The 20,601-nt window shown below is 37.1% G+C and overlaps 1 protein-coding gene across 1 annotated transcript in view; it reads right to left on the bottom strand.

The window, feature by feature from the left end:
* Positions 1-17,130, bottom strand: part of LOC150078613 (phenylalanine--tRNA ligase, mitochondrial-like) — a 40,156-nt gene extending 23,026 nt beyond the window's left edge. Inside the window, exons 1-2 of the mRNA XM_090382735.1 lie at positions 16,437-17,130; positions 6,169-6,328 (exon numbers count right to left, since the gene is read on the bottom strand). Of these exons, the coding sequence (XP_090238861.1) occupies positions 6,169-6,328; positions 16,437-17,039 (763 nt within the window). The 5' untranslated portion in view covers positions 17,040-17,130. The remainder of the gene's footprint in view (positions 1-6,168; positions 6,329-16,436) is intronic.
* Positions 17,131-20,601: the final 3,471 nt, after the last annotated feature.

Here is a 20,601-nt window from a genome sequence, read left to right as displayed (position 1 = left end):
CCTTGAATGAGCCAAACCTGATATCACCCTATTACTCATACTAGGGAAAATATTTGAAATATTGATTATGGCAAGATTCATGTTATTATTTGGTTTTTAGGAGCATTAGCAACTAAGGCCATATTGCTCCAGGGATATGTGGTGGTCATTCCCTGACCTTTCTGCATACTCTGTATTTGGTAGCTCACGGGCTCGAATCCTGGTCTAATCAAAAAGCGTGTGCTATGCACTGCTGCTCCTGCCCACCTGGCTACTGAGGCGCCGCAATATTCATGAAAAGGCATAATGATTTAAAAGGTTAAAATTTTAAAAGTTGAAAAAAGGAAACTCTACTGAAGATGCCATTAGACAATTGATGAATGTCGTGGAAAATTATTCAAAGTGGTATGTACTTGGCTTGTTCATGAACTTTAAGGATGTATTTGATGCTCTGTGGTGGTGGATATTTTGAGCATATATGGGGACGTCTTAGGTGAGTTTTTGGAGAGTGGCACAGAGTACACTCGAGCCATTGCTTACACTGATGACTTATTTTTTTTATAGTTTTCGGACAGTCCAGAAAAGAAATAGAAACTAAAGCAAGTGCAGCCTTAAAACAACTTATGAAATGGAGTGAAATACACAAGTTGCAGATTTCATCTAATAAGACTGTAACTATGCTGCTAAAAGGCAAGCTGAGTTTAACAAGACCAACCCTCGTTAGACATGGGGGGTGTCTCTTAGGTATGTGAGCAGCATCAGATACTTGGGTCTATGCTTAGAAGAGAGCCTCTATTTTACTGAGTATTCAAAATATTTAAAGCAAAAAATTTAAGATGTACGCAAAGCTCTGTAGAGTGGTACAGGTCAAGTGGAAAATAAAAGGGTGTGCTTTAAACCGTTTATATGAATGTATTTGTTCCCATACTGACTTATGCCTTCAGAGCATGGTTTCCATGAGCAACAAATTCTTTAATTCGAAAATATCTTTTATTGGCTTAGAGATTTGCTTTTCTGAGCATAACCTACGTCTTTTGCACATTATTGACAGATGCAGCACAGGTAATATCAGCAAAGTTTCAGGAACGGAAAATAATTTATGATGAGATTAATGAGTTATGGTAGGAAAGAAGGATGCACTCTGATAAAGGTAGGAAGACTTTTGTCTGTTTCCCAACCATTTCCATTGTAAAGTATAGAAGGAAACTGAGGCTGCAGTTTGGTCCGTATACTTCCTTTCTGCTGAATAGACATGGCCTGATACTCGGATTAAGTCAGTTCAACTTGGTTGATTCTGTATTGTGTGCTTGTGGAACATTGAAGACGAGCCTCCATATCATTCTCCATTGCAGTTTTTACCTCAAACTAAGATCTGCTCTTGAGATGGGGGCACCCTTATTTGGAGGAAGAAAACTTAAAAGAACTGTTTATTAGCATTAGCACATGATGTAAGAAAGCAAGCTTATGTAGCATCAGCCAAAAAAAACTTTACTTCACCCATCCCCTCGCTCCAAATGTTTGTCAAGTTCTGCCTTGAATCTATTTAAGCTATCAACTTCTACAATAACAGATGGAAGTTTGTTCCAGCAATCAACCACCTCAAATCACCCCAAACATTCCTTATGACAAGGAACTGGTATATGGCTTGTGTGGATAGTTTTTAAAAGACATTCACAAATTCAGAGAGCGTCTAGATAATAGTTTGCCTAATTCCAAGATGGAAGGGATGGTAATTGGAGCCACTGGACAGCATTTAGGTGTTCACTGGTGAGAGGCTGAGTGGCCATGCTCTCTAAATTCTTAGTTCATGTTTTAGTTGTGTTGAATTTTGTTAACTGATTTGCTTTGAAATAAAATACAAAGAAACATAGTCAAAATTTAAATGATATTGGTTTAATGTGCATATTGATGATGACCCTTGGTGGTACTCAAAAGTTAGTTTTCTAACATGAACATGTTTATTATACTATTTCCATACTAATTTTTTGTCAAAATTATGAACAGGTTTGCCACACCAGGAAAAATGAGTTTTAAAGCCTAAAATTTGGGATGATTAAAAAAAAAAAAAAAAAACAATGAGAACGTCACTATGTTCTGTAATATGTTCTATAAAATTGAAACTGAAATATTTTCAAAAGAGAAAATATCATTTAATATATCATAAAATAATTACATTAATGTATTTGAGGAATAATTAAGCATTATCAATAAAATAAATCAGAAGCCAATGACTACTCAATCACATTTTATTGAAATTATTCTTTTTTGTCTCAATGAAACATTATGCAATCATATTCAAGCATACGTCTCCAGAAGCAGGAGACTAGGCACCTGTGAGGTGTATAAGGAATTGAATGGTTTGAGCAAGCTCAATGCTAATTGGGATTCTATCTCTTGCTCAGATTACTCATCTGAGGAAACATAAATTCAAACTGAGGAAAGACAATTGTAGAATAGATGTGTGGAAATTTGCCTTTAGCCAGCAGGTGGTTAATAGTTGGAACAAACTTCCATTTTTTGTAATGGAGGTTAACAACTTAAATAAGTTGGAAGAACTAAAACATTTGGAGTGAATGGATGGGGAAAATGGGAGGCTTTTTTTTTTTTTTTGGCTGATGCTATATAAGCTTGCTTTCTTGCATCATATGCCTCTACTAATGCTAATGTGTTACTGAAATCCTTTCTGCCCTAATGTATTTTGATTAATAAAAAAATCCTTTAGGTTGACGGCTACTTCTGTTTCTTGTCTTAATGAAACTGATGAGATGAAAGGTTATCAAAGTTTGCTGATTATTTAAAGGTAGAAAGGTTAGGTTAACATCCAGAACCAAGCCATTCTGTTTAAAAATGACTAAGATCAGTTGCACAAATGGTCTGCTTAATGGATCACAGCACGGGTTAGAAATGGTCTAACAAATGGCAATTGAACTTTTAATGTTCAAAAATGTTAAGGTTTTGAAGAGAAATCAAGAAATCAATTGTACTCCCTTGCTTGTAAGTGAAGCTTACAAGCAAGGGAGTACAATTCAGTAAAACATTAAATTTTTCAAGCAGTGCAAACAGGTAGCTATGAAGGCAAATGGTGTTGTGCCTATGATATATAGGACCATTACAAGTAGGGAAAAGGATGTTTTTATCTCTTTTTATAAGAGGATAATGAAACTGCATTTAGAATATGGTGGTCACATCTGGAGCACACTTGAAAGAACAAAGAAGTTGTACAAAGGATTCAAAGAAGGGTAATCAGTCCATTTAAAGCTTTAAATGGATTGGGTAAACTAAATGTTGATGGTATCGTCCCTTATTTGGGGGAAATAAATTTAAATTGAAAAAGGATGGTTGCAGGATGTGTGTAAAATTTTTCTTTCAACCAGAGTGACTGTTGGAACAAACTTCCATCTGGTATTGTGGAAGTGGGGTAATATGAATGAATTTAAGGAAGAATTAGACAAATTATGCTGGCCAAGATAATTTAAGAAGAATTGAATGACTTAGTTTGTGCTTTTAACTTATCTAAAGAGCAAGCAGAACTCCTTAGTTCTAGGTTACAACAGTGGAAGTTACTTGAAGCAGGAACTAAAATTACAGTATACCGAAAATGTCACAAAGTGTTTTCAAAATATAATTTCTATATTTTCAATACAGACAATTATGTTAGTGGACTTCTGGCCACTAATTTAAAGGATATTAGAGGTTTTCTGAATGAAATGGGTACTGAACACAATCCTAATAAATGGAATGTATTTATTGATGACTTAAAATTAAGTTCAAAAGCAGTTCTGCTGCACAAGAGAAATGCATTCCATCGGTTCCTCTACTTCGTGCTGTTGGCTTGAAAGAAACATATTAAAGTATGTCCAAGATCCTGAGTGCAGTAAAGTGCCATGACTTTGCTTAGAATGTCTTGGTGATCTTAAGATACCATACAGACCAGTGGATTACTCACTGGCCTGTATGGAGGTTTCACAAAATACTTTTGTTTTCTATGTTTGTGGGGCAGTAGTGCAACAGAGAAACATTATTCTTTATTCACAAAATTTTTACAAGGATACAATTCCCATTACAGGCATCCAGAGGAATTTTTGCAGCAGTGGGAAAAGAGGGAGGAATTTTTACCAGGGAACAAGTAATATAAAATATGTTCCACTGGTTGAACCAAAAAAAGCTTATTCTTTCACCTATGCATATAAAGCTTGGATTAATGAAGAATTCTGTAAAGGCTCTGGATAAAAAAAAGGAAGTGAATTCTGCTACCTAAGGGAAGTGTTTCCAATTTAACAGATACAAAACTGAAAGAAGGAATTTTCACTGGGCCTCAAATAAAGAGATGACCTACATAAAGGGATGGTCAGAAAATGGCAGCTTTGCTTTAATCCAGCAAAGTGCAAGGTGTAACCTTGGAAAAGGTTAACCCCATCTGGGAAAGTGTAACCCAAAAATAACTTATACACTTGGTGAAGTTTAACTAAAGTCAGTAGTGGAAGAAAGGGACTTGGGAGTTATGATACGGTCGGACATGAAGTTGTCCAAGCATTGTAGACAGGTTGAAAGGAAAGCCCGAGGTGTCCTATCGATGATTTATTGAACATTTGCTAGTAGAGATAAGGATGTCATAATCCCATTATATAAGGCTATTGTTGGACCACACTTGGAATACTGTATTCAAACATGCAGATTGCACCTAAAAAAAGACTGAGCTTCTTGAAAGGGTCCAAAGAGTAACTCATCTGGTGAGATTGGCAAAAGGGCATCCATATGAGGAAAGACTTTGAATATGTGGGTTGCAGAGCTTGAAAAATAGGCACCTTAGAGGAGACTTGAGTGAGGTGCTTAAGGCTCTGAGAGGCAAAAGTAAAATGAATGAGGGCAAAATTTTCGTTGTTATAAATTATTCTAGAACTGGGGGCCATAAATTCAATATCATAAATTATCCATAAATTCAAATTTATTATTATTAAATAATTTTACTATTTTTTTTTTTTTTTTTTGGCTGGTGCAGCATAAGCCTTAGGCTCCTTGCACCATATATGGCCATTACTAATACTAACTACTCAGAGATGATGCATTTGAAAGAAAGCTACAGGATACTGAACTAGCAGCCTGGGAATCACTTAAAGTAGTTGTGCACTCTTGGAAGATGGAAAGAAGATAATTATGAACTCCGGTGTCAACTTTACACTAACAGTAGAAAGATAGGGCTGCTGAATGTCTTTGAAAATTCATTTTATTCTGATACCCATCTGAGTTTTCTTTGGAAATTTAGTGATGAGCACAGGGAATGCTTTCCACAGGACATACCTATGATGGAAAGGCAGTACCAGGATGCTGCCACAATGGGAGATTACTGCTGGTTTCTTAAAAGGGAAAGTAAATGAACTATAAGAAAAATCTGAGTGGCAAATACTTCTAAGGAAATAGAATGTATGTAGTACATCATATAATTGATTAAAGTATTTTAAAAGGAAAAGACTCATTTTTAAGAAGGCAATATGTATTATTGAATGACATTTGAAATTGACCATTCATTAAGATACTAAAATTTCTGTATATCTTTCAAGGAGATGTGACAGTATTATGTAAAGGGGGGGAGGGGGTGGAAAGATGAGATTGGAGTAGGTTGTTTTTGCCATGCTGTATAAGTTTGCTTCCTTGCTGGGTTTTTGGAAAACCAGAACATTTACATCCTGAAAAGAAAAACTTTGGGACATTGGAACAAATCCCAGAAAACAAGATCATCTGATCACACTAGTAAAATCCATTTCATACAATAAAAATAGATTTCAATTTTTGTTTTTCAAGGTCTATGAGCTTTTTCAGGCATGCATTATTCATATTAATTGAGCCAAATGTTTTTTTTTTGAGCACCCTAAAAAAAACAGTTAAAAATATGATTTAGCTAAGTAATTTAATTACTAATTAGCATGTCAATTAGTAATTATCTATTTTGTCACACAATATATTAGGCACTTTTTGACTATGCATAAAACTCATTTAATTTCTATTGATGGACAAAACATCATTATTTGCATATAAACTGCTAAGCAGATTGTGTCTTTTATACTTAAATATGTCATATGATAAAAAAATAAGCACAGGCTGATATGATAAAAAAATAAGCACATTTTTTTACTGCAGAAGTACTCGTAAATATAATTAATGACTGTTTACCACCATGGAATTTAAACTCACTTTCTCCAAAAAGTGTTCTGGCAATTTCTTCTAAGCATGATTTCAGATTCTGTTCTACTAATTTTGTTGCCTCCAGAGTATGACATTCCTGCTTATCTGAACTGAAAACACCACACTCAAAAAGTTTTAGTGAGCTTGTTTCTTCATTGCCTTGAAATAGCTATGAATATAAATACAGAGAAGTCCACTATATAATGAAAGCTGAGGAAATAAGAAAAAATACTCATTAAAATGGTTTCTCATTACAAGTTAAAAAATGTATTAGTGCCCAAGAAAAATTTTTCTTGGGCATTAATGTAATTTCCCAAAAAATTTTTCAGTACTTTAGTAGTGGAAAATGATGCAAGAAAGGAAGCTTATATAGCATCATCCAAAAAAAAAGAAAGAAAGAAAGACCTCTCCCATTTCACTTATCCATTCCCTCCAATAGTTTATCTAGTTCTTCCTTGAATTTATTTAAGCTATCAACTTTCACAACAGATGGAAGCGTGTTCCAATGAAATAAACAGGGTTTTTCATTTGGTATCTTATACAGTGAAACTTCCCTTTAACGGACATCCATGGGGAACGAAAATGTGTCCGTTAGAGAGAAGTGTCCGCTAACAAGAAGTCTGATGGAGAAAAACAAAAAAAAAAAAAAAGAAAAATCGTTAAACCGATTTTTCTTTTTTAATGTAAAATTAAATTAAAATATATACAGATTTTGAACAATATTTTTGTAAATAATATACATACAATTGTGCTATGCATATTATGACTTTATCTTAAGAAAAATGCATACAGTAATCACTTATTTTCTTCTGCACCTTCTTCCGGCTGATAATTTTGTTTTCAACATTTGTTTGGAGTGAAGAAACCATCGAAAGTCCTTCAGTATCTTCTTCAGCGGCGAAAAACATTTTTAAACGATTGATTTGTATGAGCGCTTCTATTTTCATTGGTGGTTCACCGTTAATATGTTCTTCGACAGAATGACCTCCTTCCATTTCTTCATCCTCATGAGGAACTTCTTGAAAAATATCGATGACAATGTCGTTGATATCTAGAGCACCATCTTCTGTAGTGAGGTTCGAGTCTATATCTTTGTAGCCAGGGTCACTTGTAGCGGAAGTATCGTACATTATCAATAGATGTTGAACTTCTTGTTCTTCTTGGTGCTCCACAACTTCAATTTTTGCGTTTGAGAAGCCAGACTTTAAAAAACAGTTCACGACAGTTTGTTTTCTAATTGCGTTTACTGAAGAGGTAATCCACTGAATCGCATCTAGGATGCTGATTTTCTTTGCAAGGTCACTCGCACATGTTACATCGTTCATGTTTGCAATGAGATGTCTTAAAACACGTTTTCTGTAGCGAAGTTTAAAATTTTTTATTATCCCTCGATCCAAGGGCTGACACTCTGCAGATGTGTTTGGTGGCAGAAAAACGATTTGAATGTTGGACAATTCAATGTGCGGGTGAGATGCAGCATTATCCATGAAAAGAATAATTTTTCTGTTTTGACGAATCATGTTTTGGTTAAAGTGACTTATCCATTCGCTCATGATATCTCATGTCATCCACGCCTTTTTATTAGACTTCCAGTCAACATTCAAAAGATTCAACTTTATGCCCTTGAAACAACGAGGATTTTGTGGGTTTCCTATAACAAGAGGTTGTTCAAAGTCTCCCAGCATATTTGTACACAATAGTACAGTCAAGCGTTCCTTAAGAAATTTTTCCGCCCTGGCACTTTTCGTTTTTTAGACTCATTGTTTTTTCAGGAAGAGCTTTAAAAAACAACCCTGTTTCGTCACAGTTGTAAATATCCTTAGTTTCAAAATCACGACATAAATCTTCCAGTTTGACGGTCCACTCTGTTACAACCCCAGTATCAACAGATCCACCTTCACCACTTACGGTTTTACAAGAAATTTTATGCCGAGTTTTGAACTTGTCTAGCCATCCCACAGAAGCTTTGAACTCATTTACTCCCATAGATTTCGCAACCTCCAAAGCCTTTTCCCTAATAATAGGCCCATTAATGGGAATTTTTTTAGCATGTTCGCGGCAAAACCATTTATACGTAACATTGTCAATTTGAAGTCCAACAGTTTTCGGGAATGATTTTTGAACCTGATCATTTCTGTGTTGCCAAAATTGTTTGAGCAGTTCATTTTTTTTTTTTTTCTTTAGGATGTCGCTTACCTGCGCTCTTCCCGATTTTGAATTTTGCAGCGAGATTGCAAACACTATTTTTTTGACGATCATACGCATTAATGAGTTCGACTTTATCTTTTAAAGTTAAATGTTTACGAGAAGACATTGTGCACTTCACACGACACTGAACAAAACTGAAAACTGAAACTGAAAAGACGAAAGGCCGACCATATCCCCCCCCCCCGCACACATTGAATTCATCAGAAGTTTTACACGTGCCTTAAAATTCTTGAAAAAGGGTTTAGAACCGCGACGTAAACCTTGATAAAATTCAGAGAATCGGAAATATAAAATAAACACACAATTGAGGCAATACTTGGAAGAAAAGTTCCTAGAAAAAGGGCCGTGAGCTCTCCCGCAGTCCGTTATGGGGAGATCAAATTAAGTGCTAATCTAAACGAAACAGTGCAGATTGCCTGTCCGCATCCGTTACAGAGAATGTCCGCTAGACAGAAGCTGCAAACATGTTAAAACCAATGGAGGTGAGTTGGGGAATTTGAAAATGTCCGTTGTAGAGAGATGTCCGTTAACGAGAGGTGTCCGTTAGGAGAAGTTTCACTGTATATATGAATAGCATAAAATTAATATTTTTACAAGAACTGATCAGCATTTTACAATTTCTCTTCAAGGATAGAAAATGGCATCTAATTTTTATTCTTACTAATTGAACAAGGTTAAAAGAGATATGTAAAAAAAAAAAAAACTCCTCCCAGCCAGTTTCACTTTTGCTAACACTTCTTTTACATTACACTGAATGAGTATTTTGCATCTACATTCACACATGAGGAATTATTAAGGTTTCAAAATGGCAGAAGGTTATCAAATTGTAGCAGGATACTTAATGATTTTGTAATAACTGAAAGCAAAGTGGAGGAGAAATTGTTGAAGTTAAACATAAGAAAATCACCTGGGGTGGATGGGATCTATCCAGTTATATTAAAGGAGGCGGCAAAGCAACTAAGCAAACCCTTAGCCATAATTATGAGAGCATCCTTGGACTCAGGGGAGGTTCCCACGGACTAGAGATGTGCAAATGTATCCCCAATTCACAAAGGGGGATCGAAGGGTGACACGAGTAATTACAGACCAGTTAAACTTCTGTTCCGGGTAAAATAATGGAGTCACTGGTTAAAGATGCATTGCAGGATCATCTAGACAAGACTGCAGCAATAATTCAGACACAGCATGGGTTTGTTAAGGGAAAGTCTTGTCTGACAAATTTGATAGGATATTATGATGTGGTTACAAAGGAACTGGATGCAAAAAATAATTTTGATATCATATATTTGGATTTCAGGAAAGCTTTTGACACTGTTGCGCATGAAAGACAATTGTACAAATTGGAGCAGAATGGTATTAAGGGTAAGTTGCTACAATGGATAAAAGGATGGTTAAGTGGGAGAAGACAGAGGGTGGTAATCAATGGGTGGTGCTCTTCTTGGGCTAATGTTATTAGTGGAGTCCCACAGGGTTCGGTGTTAGGTCCACTGTTGTTTTGTATATTTATCAATGATATTGATGAAGGTATATCAGGCTTAATGTCGAAGTTTGCAGATGATACAAAGGTTGGCAGGGTTGGTAATGGCAGTGTGCTACTGCAACAGGATCTAGATAATTTGGGCAGATGGGCTAAGAAATGGCAACTGAGGTTTAACCTTGACAAATGCAAAGTACTGCATATGGGTAGAAGTTTTTTTTTTGTTATTTGGTTTTTAGGAGCATTAGCAACTAAGGCCATATTGGGGGATATGCAGGGATATGCAGTGGTCATTCCCTGCATATCCCCCATATCCGGGGATATGCAGTGGTCATTCCCTGACATTTCCGCATCCTCTGTATTTGGTGGTGACGGGCTCGAACCCCGGTCTAATCAAGAAGCGTGTGCTATGCACTACTGCTCCTTCACACCTGGCTACGGAGGGGCCATGGGCAGAAGTAACTTCAGAGAAATGTACCAACTCTGTGGTACTACACTTAAGGTGGTAGAAAATGAAAAAGACCTGGGAGTAATTGTGCAGTCAGATATGAAGTTTTCTGAGCAATGCAGACAGGCTGCCAGGGCAGGTAATGGGGTTTTGTCAATGATATATAGGAATTTTGCTAGCAGGGAGAAGGAGGTGATTGTCCCTCTGTATAAGGCAATGGTCAGGCCACGCCTTGAGTACTGTATACAGGTCTGGAGGCCTCATTTTAGGAAGGATGTAGATTTACTTGAGAGTGTACAGAGAAGGGCAACGAGATTGGTGAGGGGAATGAAGGGATCCTCTTACCAAGAGAGGCTTAAGTTCTGCAAATTGCAGTGGCTGGAGACTAGGCACCTGCACGGTGATCTGACTGAGATGTATAAGGCCTTGAATGGGTTGAGCACACTGAATTCTGATGGGATCCTTCCACTTGTTCAGATTACGAACCTAAGGGGGCATAAATTCAAATTAAGAAAAGACAGATGTAGAATAGATGTGCGGAAATTTGCCTTTAGCCAGCGGGTGGTTAATTGCTGGAACAAACTTCCATCTGTCGTTGTGGAAGTTGATAGGTTGAATAAATTTAAGGAGGAACTGGACAGGCATTTGGAGGGAATGGTGTGATTTTTTTTTTTTTTTGTTTGGCTGATGCTGCATAAGCTTATACACTTGCTTTCTTGCATCACATGCCACTACTACTACATTACACAACTCTCGCAGCATCTCTCATTTTATTTATTTATTTTTAAATTTTATTTTATTTAAAGTTTGTTTCCTTGCATTATTCTATCATTTTAATACTAATACATTTTAATGATTATCAACAGTGGTGCTCCCAGAATTTTCTGAAAAGTGGGGGGGGGGGAAGTAAAGCAATTTATGATATTTTGGTTTGTTCTTTTCCTGGAGAACATTTTGTTGCTCATAAAAATCATTTCTTTTGGGAAAATGAATGAGCTTTAATCTCATGTAGGAATAAAAAAAATCATATTATTTTATCGTGGGGCTGGATATAACCATATTAGCTCATATTTGGAATCACAACTGATTGTGAATGGGCAAAATCAGGAACTAGGAAGTAAGCCTTCCACAAATCTACAGGCTAATGCTCAAGTACTGAAGAATTGAGCATTAGTAGTGGCAAATGATTGAAGAAAACAAGCTTATATAGCATACAGCAAAGAAAAAAAAAAAAAAAAAAAGACACCTCCCATTGTACCTATTCATTCCCTCCAATAGTTTGTCTAGTTCTTCCTTGAATTTATTTAAGCTATCAACTTTCACAACAGATGGGAGCTTGTTCCAATGAACAACCAACCACTGGCTAAAGGCAAACTTCTGCACATCTATTCTGAAACCGTCCTTCCTCAATTTGAATCTGTGCCCCCTCAGGTTCTTAAACTGAGCAAGAGGAAGAATCCCATCAGCTTGTTCAATCCATTCAAAGCCTTCAACACCTCAATCAGATCACCTTGCAGGTGCCTAGTCTCCAGATGCTGCAATTTGCTGAACTGAAGTTTTCTTGGGCGAGAAAGTCTTTTTTTTTTTTTTTTCTTTTCTTTTCTTTTCATTTCTTTATGATTTTTCACTAATAACATTTTAAATAAAAAATTGGCAATAATTGCAGCACTAAAGCCTTTCTTGTTAAGAGCACCCCTTTGTTCCCCTCACCAATCTCATTGCCCTTCTCTGTACTTGTTCCAGTGGCTCCACATCCTTGCTTAAATGAGGCTTCCAGACCTGTATGCAGTACTCAAGATGTGGCCTGACGATTGCCTTATATAATAGGATAATCACCTACTTATCCTTGCTAACAAAATTCCTGTATATCATTGATCCCATGAGCTGTTCTGGTAGCCTGTCTGCACTGCTCACAGATTTTCATATCCCTCAAGTTCTTTTGCATTTTCCACTACCGTGAGTATAATTCCGCACAGTTGGTACAATACTTTGGGGTTACTACTAATCATAGGCAGTACTTTGCATTTGTCAATATTAAACAGTTGACATTGCCTTGTCTATTATCCTCCCACCAATGTAAGTCACAGGTAATTTTAATGTAATGTAACCTAACCTGTGTATATTTATGTTTATATATTTATATTACAAATATACAGTGGTTAGGTTATGTTAGATTAGACTTACTTGTAACTTACACTGGTAGGAAGGTAAACTAAAAAGAACCAAATTTTCAATCTATTTGTATTTTTTAAAATGTACAGTTCTATTTAAAATTTCTACTCTAATTCTTAATAATGCTTACCCATACAAGTTATTGTTCTTGTTACTATGTAAAATGTCAACTTCCATTTTTTAAGAAACCACTGAATCCACACTGGTGTGCAAAACTTAAGGACCAACACTATTTCTAAAGGTTACAACCACAAAATCAAATGAAACAGCCTGTGGCGATTTGCATAACTGTGGCTGTTCAGTAGAAAGCTGGTGCACGTGCAAAAATTTGAATCATGATGAGAGGGCTCACATAAACAGATAAAAGCAGTAGTTCAGCAGTTATGTGCACATTGCAGAATGGTGAGCATGATTGTTACAGATGTTCGATTGGTTTCATACAGTGCTACAGACATCAAAATGGTTAGTAGACAACATCTGGATGACTTTACCCTGAGTCGAATAATTGGAAAGATCGAAGTGTGAGGAGTGTGGCTGCAGAGTTCGATATCACCCATAACATCATCTCATGCGTGGTCGGCCTTCAGAACGATATGTACAGCTGTTCGAAGGACCAGTGGTGGTCGTCCACGAAAAACAACGCTCAATGACGACTATATACTCCTACAGGCCAAGAGGGACCGACACTAGACAGCGGGATCCATTGCAAACCAGCTGCACAGGACGCAGGATATCGTAGTTTACTGTGGCCAGGCAACTCCACAAAGGTGGACTTTGCCCAATGGCCAGTACGCTGTGTCCCTTTAATACTTCCCCATCGGCAACACCGTTTACAGTGGTGCATCGAACACAAGGACCGGACAGCAGTGCAATGGGGTAACGTACTCTTTACTGATGAGCCTAGATTCAGTCTCAGCAGTGATTCTGGATGTCAGCTAATCTGGCGAGAGGTTGGCACACGGTATCACCCCTGCAAACATCACTGAAAGGGATCGATATGGCGGTCGAGGTGTTATCTTGGATGGACGTACACAACTCCAGATACTGGAAGACAGTACTGTAACTGGTGCACGTTACTGTACTGCGGTAATCCTTCCCCATGTGCATCTGTTCCCGAGGTGCCATTGGCCCCGAGTTTGTGTTTATGGAGAGATGCCTAGCGACATGTCCACACCCACCAGAAAATGTTCACCAGCTGAAGATGGCGCTGACAGAGGAATGGATGATGTTACCGCAAGAACTGATCAACAACATTGTTCTAAATATGGACAGGCGGTGCAAAGCCTGCATTGACATTAGGGGTGGCCGTATCTCCAACTGAGGACCACCTCTTCCCTTTGTTCCATCTTTGGCAGTGATGCATCTGTATCATGGCAGCCAGTGCTATGGTGCCATTTTTAAATAAAGTCCCTCTGTACCGTTTTGTTTCCATTGTTGTTGTTGTTTCCTTCATCATTTCTGTATCTCACGAGGTTCCTTTGGTATGCTTTTCCCATATCCAGGCCACTCCTGAGAAGCTACAGGTGAAAACCTGACTGGTCCTTAAATTTTGCACACCAGTGTATATATATATATATATATATATATATAAATAAATTAGAATGATGATTAAAAAAATAAAAATAATTCTAATTCTAATTTATTTTTATATTTCAAGCCTCGTGTAGAGGAATATGCTTTTTGCTGCCTCTGATGTTTGCTTTACCTTTTTATTTTTTATTAATTAAAGATTCAGTTTTCAACTATTTCAAACATTATTCAAATATATGTATAAGTTTATATATATATATATATTTTTTTTTTTTTTTTTTTTTTGTTTTAAAAAAAAAAAAAACTACACATTGCCACTTAAATATTTGTGGCAACTCTACACAAATATTTTGTTTTCTCCAGGATTGCCACTTTGCTTTCAGATTATAAATGGATTATATTTACCGAAATATAGAAGGAAAAAAAAATACAGGAGAAAAACGCAAAAATAAAAATTGACCATCATTAATAAACAGAAAAATGAAGTGTTGTCAAACATCTACCCAAACCACTTTCTGTTTCACCTGCTGGTTACCTGTTGGCACATCTACTACTGAACTGGTTTTACACAATGATTTTCATCATTCATTCTCTAACATACTGAAAGTGGCATTACTTCCAAAACTGATCCAGGGGTTGTGAATGTGAATACTGGACATGGCAATAAAATATTCATCATCATAATTAAATGCTTACCATAATTGTATTGTACTGGTCTGGAAGAATTATAGGAGCACATAGATGTGAATGAATAAGTACAAAGTGCAACAAGATGTGTCAGGGATGCAAAAGGCTCCACTTACCAACAAAGACCAGTTCTGCAAATTGCAGCATCTGAAGCCTAGGCACTTGCAAAGAGACCTCATCAAAATGCTTAAGACTTTAAAATATAAAACAGAGCTACAAGGCTCAATAGATCCTATGTTATATCGATATTTAAAAAATATAAGAGATTACCTCATTCAGCTTTGTAGGATATCTTCAATACGACACTCTCCAAGTATAACTAACTAAAAATGACTTAAAATAATAATTTTAATGCATTCTTCACTCATTGCTCATGAATGATTCGACACACCGGGATCACAAATGAAGGCGCCAACCCAAACATATCAAACCCCCACAAAACTCTGAGTGATAGAAGACATTGCGTAAAATTTCTTAAAGTATAAATATATATCTTGACAATGATATAACTTAAAATTACGATGGTGAAATGGGAATTTTTTTTTTTTTTCATTTCACGAATTTGACATAACGTTTTCTATCACTCAGAGTTTTGTGGCAGTTTGATATGTTTGGGGTTGGGTTGGGGCCTTCATCTGCGATCCTGATGTGTTGAATCATTCATGAGCAATGAGTGTAAGAATGCATTAAAATTATTTTAAGTCATTTTTTTGTCAGTTATACTTGGAGAGTGTCATATTGAAGATATTCTACAAAGCTGCATCCTACAAAGCTGAATGAGGTAATCTCTTATATTTTTTTTAAATTAAGACTTTAAAGGATGGTTGCAGGTAGGACATGTGAAAATTTGCTTTCAGCCAGAAAATAATTGATTATTGGAACAAACTTTTACATCCGGTGTTGTGGAAATGAGTTGTTTGAATAAATTGAAGGAAAGAGTACTCAAATTATTGGAGAGAATGGACAGATGATTTGATAGGCAGTGTTCTCTTTTTTATTTTATTTTATTTTTTTGCTGATGCTGTATGAGTTGGCTTCTTTGCATCATTTACCTTATTAATACTAATATTATTTATATTTAATTACAGTATATTTTTTTTATCCACAAGCTTTTAATTTTATGGAGATATTAATTATTATACGTGTTTTCTATTATTATTACTTATTATTACTAGCCACATAGTGCAAGGAAGCCTGAGGCTTATGCTGCACCAGCCAAAAAAATTTCCAAGTTATCCTGGGGGAAAGGGAGAGAGAGAGAGAGAGAGAGAAGTGGAAGGGAATCAATAAGAAAGAGAAGAATGATGATATCCAGCTCAGGACCCTGGGTGTGCCAGGGTCCTGAGCTGGATATCATCATTATTCTCTTTACTCACCAGATGTGAGACACACTAATCAAAATATGTGACAAAGCTTAAGCTCAGTTATGTGTTCCAATCATTTCGTCCCACCCACAAATTATGCACGGGCCATAGTGTATAGTTACTGTATCAGGCCTGACGTAGCCCAGTGGTCAGGAGCGAGGGTGCATAGCACGCGTTCCTTGAGTGGACCGGGGTTCAAGCTCCTGACTACTAAATACGGTAAATATTTGTATTGACGATTTATTGTAAACTCTACTGACTTGGTTGTCGTGCTGGAGTATAAACAGAAAATTTTTTTTTAACAATAAAATTAGCTCATGACTGTCCGACTGTTTAAACAAATACATAAATTAAAATGCTGTAACATATTAGTGCATCAACAAAAATTTACTTGATGCGAGGCGAATAGTTTTACTCCTTCCAGTTGATGAAACACAGGGTAGTGAGTAGAATCAACAGAGTCGCGTCGATACACATCACCAATAACCAAAAAGTTATCTAAGCCACTCAAAATGAGTTCATGCTGGTGAGCTGATGTATGGGCCCGAAGCATAAAACGCCGGTTCAGATAGTAACTATCACTGTGCTTATGACTAGGGTGATCTTTGGGTACAAGAAGGCTGTCAAAGTTTTGTTCTAGAGTAACTACAGGGCTCAAACGTTCATAAACAGAAAACAGAGGATTTCCCCTCCGATTCACATACTTCGAGTACATATAATTGATAATTCTTTGCTTTACTAAACAAAGTGGATGGTATTTTTGCAAATGCAGATTACGCCCAATAAAAGATAAAATACGAGGTGTGACGTTAGTCATTTCATCTCGTTTATATTCAACATTCTCGATTATATTATTATAGTTATTCTCGTGGCTGACTTGATCATATATTTCAGATAAATATCTCACGTGCCTACATTTGAACTTGTTTATGTTCATAGCGTAGTGATAGATTGAAAATGAGTGGGGCATCTTGAAAAAACATCTGGAATTCATCAGCGAGCTAACACCTTAACGCATCTATTCGCAGAATCGAATGAAAACTATAGACTTATTCGAAACAATCAAATAAATTCGGGGATAAACAACGATTGAAATGCACGATAACACAAAATAATAACACAAGGTGCACATGTGATACTATATTTTTCCATAGTTTACAAAAACACTCTGGAGTTATGTGTATAGAGGGCGCTACCCATATAATGAATTGCTAATAAATAAACAGATGCAAACACATGAAATGCTTATTATTATTATTATTATTATTATTATTATTATTATTAGCCATATGGTGCAAGGAAGCCTGAGGCTTATGCTGCAACAGCAAAAAAAAAAAAAAAAAAATATTCCCCGAGTTACACTGAGAGAAAGAGAGAGTCAGAAGTAGAAAGGAATCACCAAGAAAGAGAAGAATGATAATATCCAGCCCTGGGTTTGCCAAGCCCATAAATACGATCCCAGCTTAAGCCGGTTTTATAAAATAAGGTTACAACTTAAACCCAAGGTCCATAAGGTGATCGGCCACCAGGCTGTGAAAAGTCATTATTTCAAAACTTTCATAACGATAAAGATTATATTATTAAAATCAATGCTGCACTGAGTCACACCGCACTGAGAAACAAATGGTTCAGCAGTATTTATTTAGGAAAATGTGGCACATACCAATATGAAGTATGGCCTTCATGAAGAGGGATGGAAGCGAACAAATCGCGTTAGCGAAATGTAGACATACATGTTTTGTATCTTAGTAGGACAACTCCTGAACTCATTTAACTCTATGGTGGTATATAATTCTGTAAAATGGCCAGAAATTGTCCATTGATCGTTGCTTCCCAGTACCATCCACACCTTTAGGCCACAACTATCCATGTAATGTCCTTAGTGGACTGAATCCTGCGCTCGTAAATGGAAGCTCAAGTCCTTTGGATGCCAACAAGCGTATCATGTGTAAACGTAGACATTAAGCCTAATATACCTTCATTAGTATCATTAATAAATATTGAACACAATACTAGGCCCAGCACAGAACCGTTAGGACTCAACTAATAACATTACTGTAGTTTATGAAAAAGAGTGTCCATTAATAACCATTCTCTGTCTTCTCCCAGTCAACCATCCATTTGTCCATAGCAGTAACTTGAACTCAAAGCCAAATTGCTCCAGTTTGTACAGCAGCCTTTTATGTGTAACAGTATCAAAAGCTTATCTGAAATACAAGTACATGATATAAAATTATTTTTGCATCCGATTACTGCATCACAGTATCCAATCAAATTGGATAGAGAAGATTTCCCCTTAAAAAATCTAGGCTGTGACTACAATATAACTACATTCCATCAGTAACTTAAACCATTGTGCGCTGGATATGATATAACTGTAAATTGCGTGTGTTCTGTGGTCGAAAAACCGGAGTTTTCAGGAGAAAAAGCATGTTATCCTCACCTGAGATCGAATAATTCCATGTTGGAACACGATTGTGAATGTAAGATGGTGCGATCGATGAAGTGAACAGAGTTCCAGCATGGAATGATAATAGGGTGCCATATAAGCAGTCCGGCTGTACATGACAGCTCAACGGCATCGAAGGTCTGTAGGTCCAAAATTGGTTAGATGAATCGCATATGGAAGCAGACTGATGCTGAACCGTCACGAAACGATCCAGAAAACCTATGGAGATGCAAACCGTGACAGGAGTCACGCAAGGAATCATTTGAGTGTAACTCAGGGTTACGTTGTGCCAGCACGAACAGACTGTCAGTGAGACGATTAGGACACGTTTCAACACCAGTACTGTGCTCATGGCGCTGCATAATATGAATTACCACGATCGTACATCCCTTCACAAGCCCTTAATCGCCCCCACCAAAACCACATTCTTTCAAGCATATTGTAAGACCGGCGTCCTTGTCACGTAAATCAATGAAACGCTGTGCTTTGGAGTAACGAGTCATGGTCTAGCAATCTGATGGTCGTGCCTGGGTGTGGCAGATCCTGAGAGAAAGCTACCTGTTGGATTGTATCGCGCTGATTGAAGTTTGATGGAGGCAGCTTGATGGTCTTGTGCTGTATTTTATGTTTTGGCCTTGGACCACTTTTTTTTTTGAACAGAACCACAATTGCTGAGGTCAATCTAGGCATTATTGTTGAGTCAATCTAAACATTGATAAATGCAAAGTACTGGATTTGTCAATGGGTAGCAGTAACCGAAGAGAAATGTACCAACTGCGTAGTATTACAGGGAAGTAGAGAATGAAAAAGACCTATGGGTAATTGTGCAATCAGATATGCAGACGGGATGGCAGAGCAGGTCATGGAGTCTTGTCAATGATATATAGGAATTTTGCGTCAATGGGTAGCAGTAACCGAAGAGAAATGTACCAACTGCGTAGTATTACAGGGAAGTAGAGAATGAAAAAGACCTATGGGTAATTGTGCAATCAGATATGCAGACGGGATGGCAGAGCAGGTCATGGAGTCTTGTCAATGATATATAGGAATTTTGCTAGCAGAGATAAGGAGGCGATTATCCCTTTGTATAAGGCAATGGTCAGGCCACACCTTGAGTACTGCGTACAGGTCTGGAGGCCTCATTTTAGGAGGGATGTAGAGTTGCTAGAACGAGTACAGAGAAGGGCAACAAGATTTGTGAGAAGAACAAAGGGGTACTCTTACCAAGAAAGGCTTATGTGCTGCAAGTTGTAGCTTCTGGAGACTAGGCACCTTCGAGGCGATCTGATTGAGATGTGTAAGACCTTGAATGGTCTGAGTAGGCTCAGTGTTGATGAGATTCTTCCGCTTGCTCAGATTACGAACCTGCCACCTCATACTGCATATGAGGGGGACATGGATTCAAACTGAGGAAAGACAGTTGTCGAATAGATATGCGGAAGTTTGCCTTTAGCCAGCAGGTGGTTGACTGCTGGAACAGACTTCCATTTGTTGTTGTGGAAGTTGATAGCTTAAATAAATTTAAGGCTAAACTATACAAATATTTGGAGTGGCTGGATGGGTGAAATGGGAAGTTTTTTTTTTTTTTTTGGCTGAAGCTGTATAAGCTTTTTTCTTGCATCATATGCCTCAACTAATGCTAATGATAATTATGGACAATAATACATTATCTGCGTTGTGGCTACACGTCGGGAAACGCTCGTGCCTGTACGACAAGACAATGTCCCGTGTCATCCTATTCGGCTAACTCGGCCACGTTGTGAAAAATACCCACAAAAATTCCTCGCGTCATTGAAGTGATTTGAACTCAGGTCCATACACTAATGTGGAGAGGTTGATGATTATACTAACTGTTCTACTCACGATGGCATAAGAAACAAGGACGGCATTCCGGTGCGGTCCGATTCATTACGAGCCCTGGTGATAAGATTTTTAATTTTCATCTTTGAATGTCATCAAAGCTTGAGTTTAAGCTTTGTAGTACATGATAAAATTATTAAACAGTTTTGTAAGTTATGTACAATCTAAAAAAAACAAAAGCATGTAATAATATACAATATCATATTTTCCTCAAAATGACGGGGATTTGTTTCCCAGTGTTTTATTT

The sequence above is a fragment of the Mastigoproctus giganteus genome, chromosome 10 (genome assembly GCF_048544385.1).
Source record: "Mastigoproctus giganteus isolate SK-2022 chromosome 10, ASM4854438v1, whole genome shotgun sequence".
Lineage (NCBI taxonomy): Eukaryota > Metazoa > Arthropoda > Arachnida > Uropygi > Thelyphonidae > Mastigoproctus > Mastigoproctus giganteus.
Note: the sequence above shows the minus strand (reverse complement) of the source record. Positions and strands in the feature narration are given on the sequence as shown.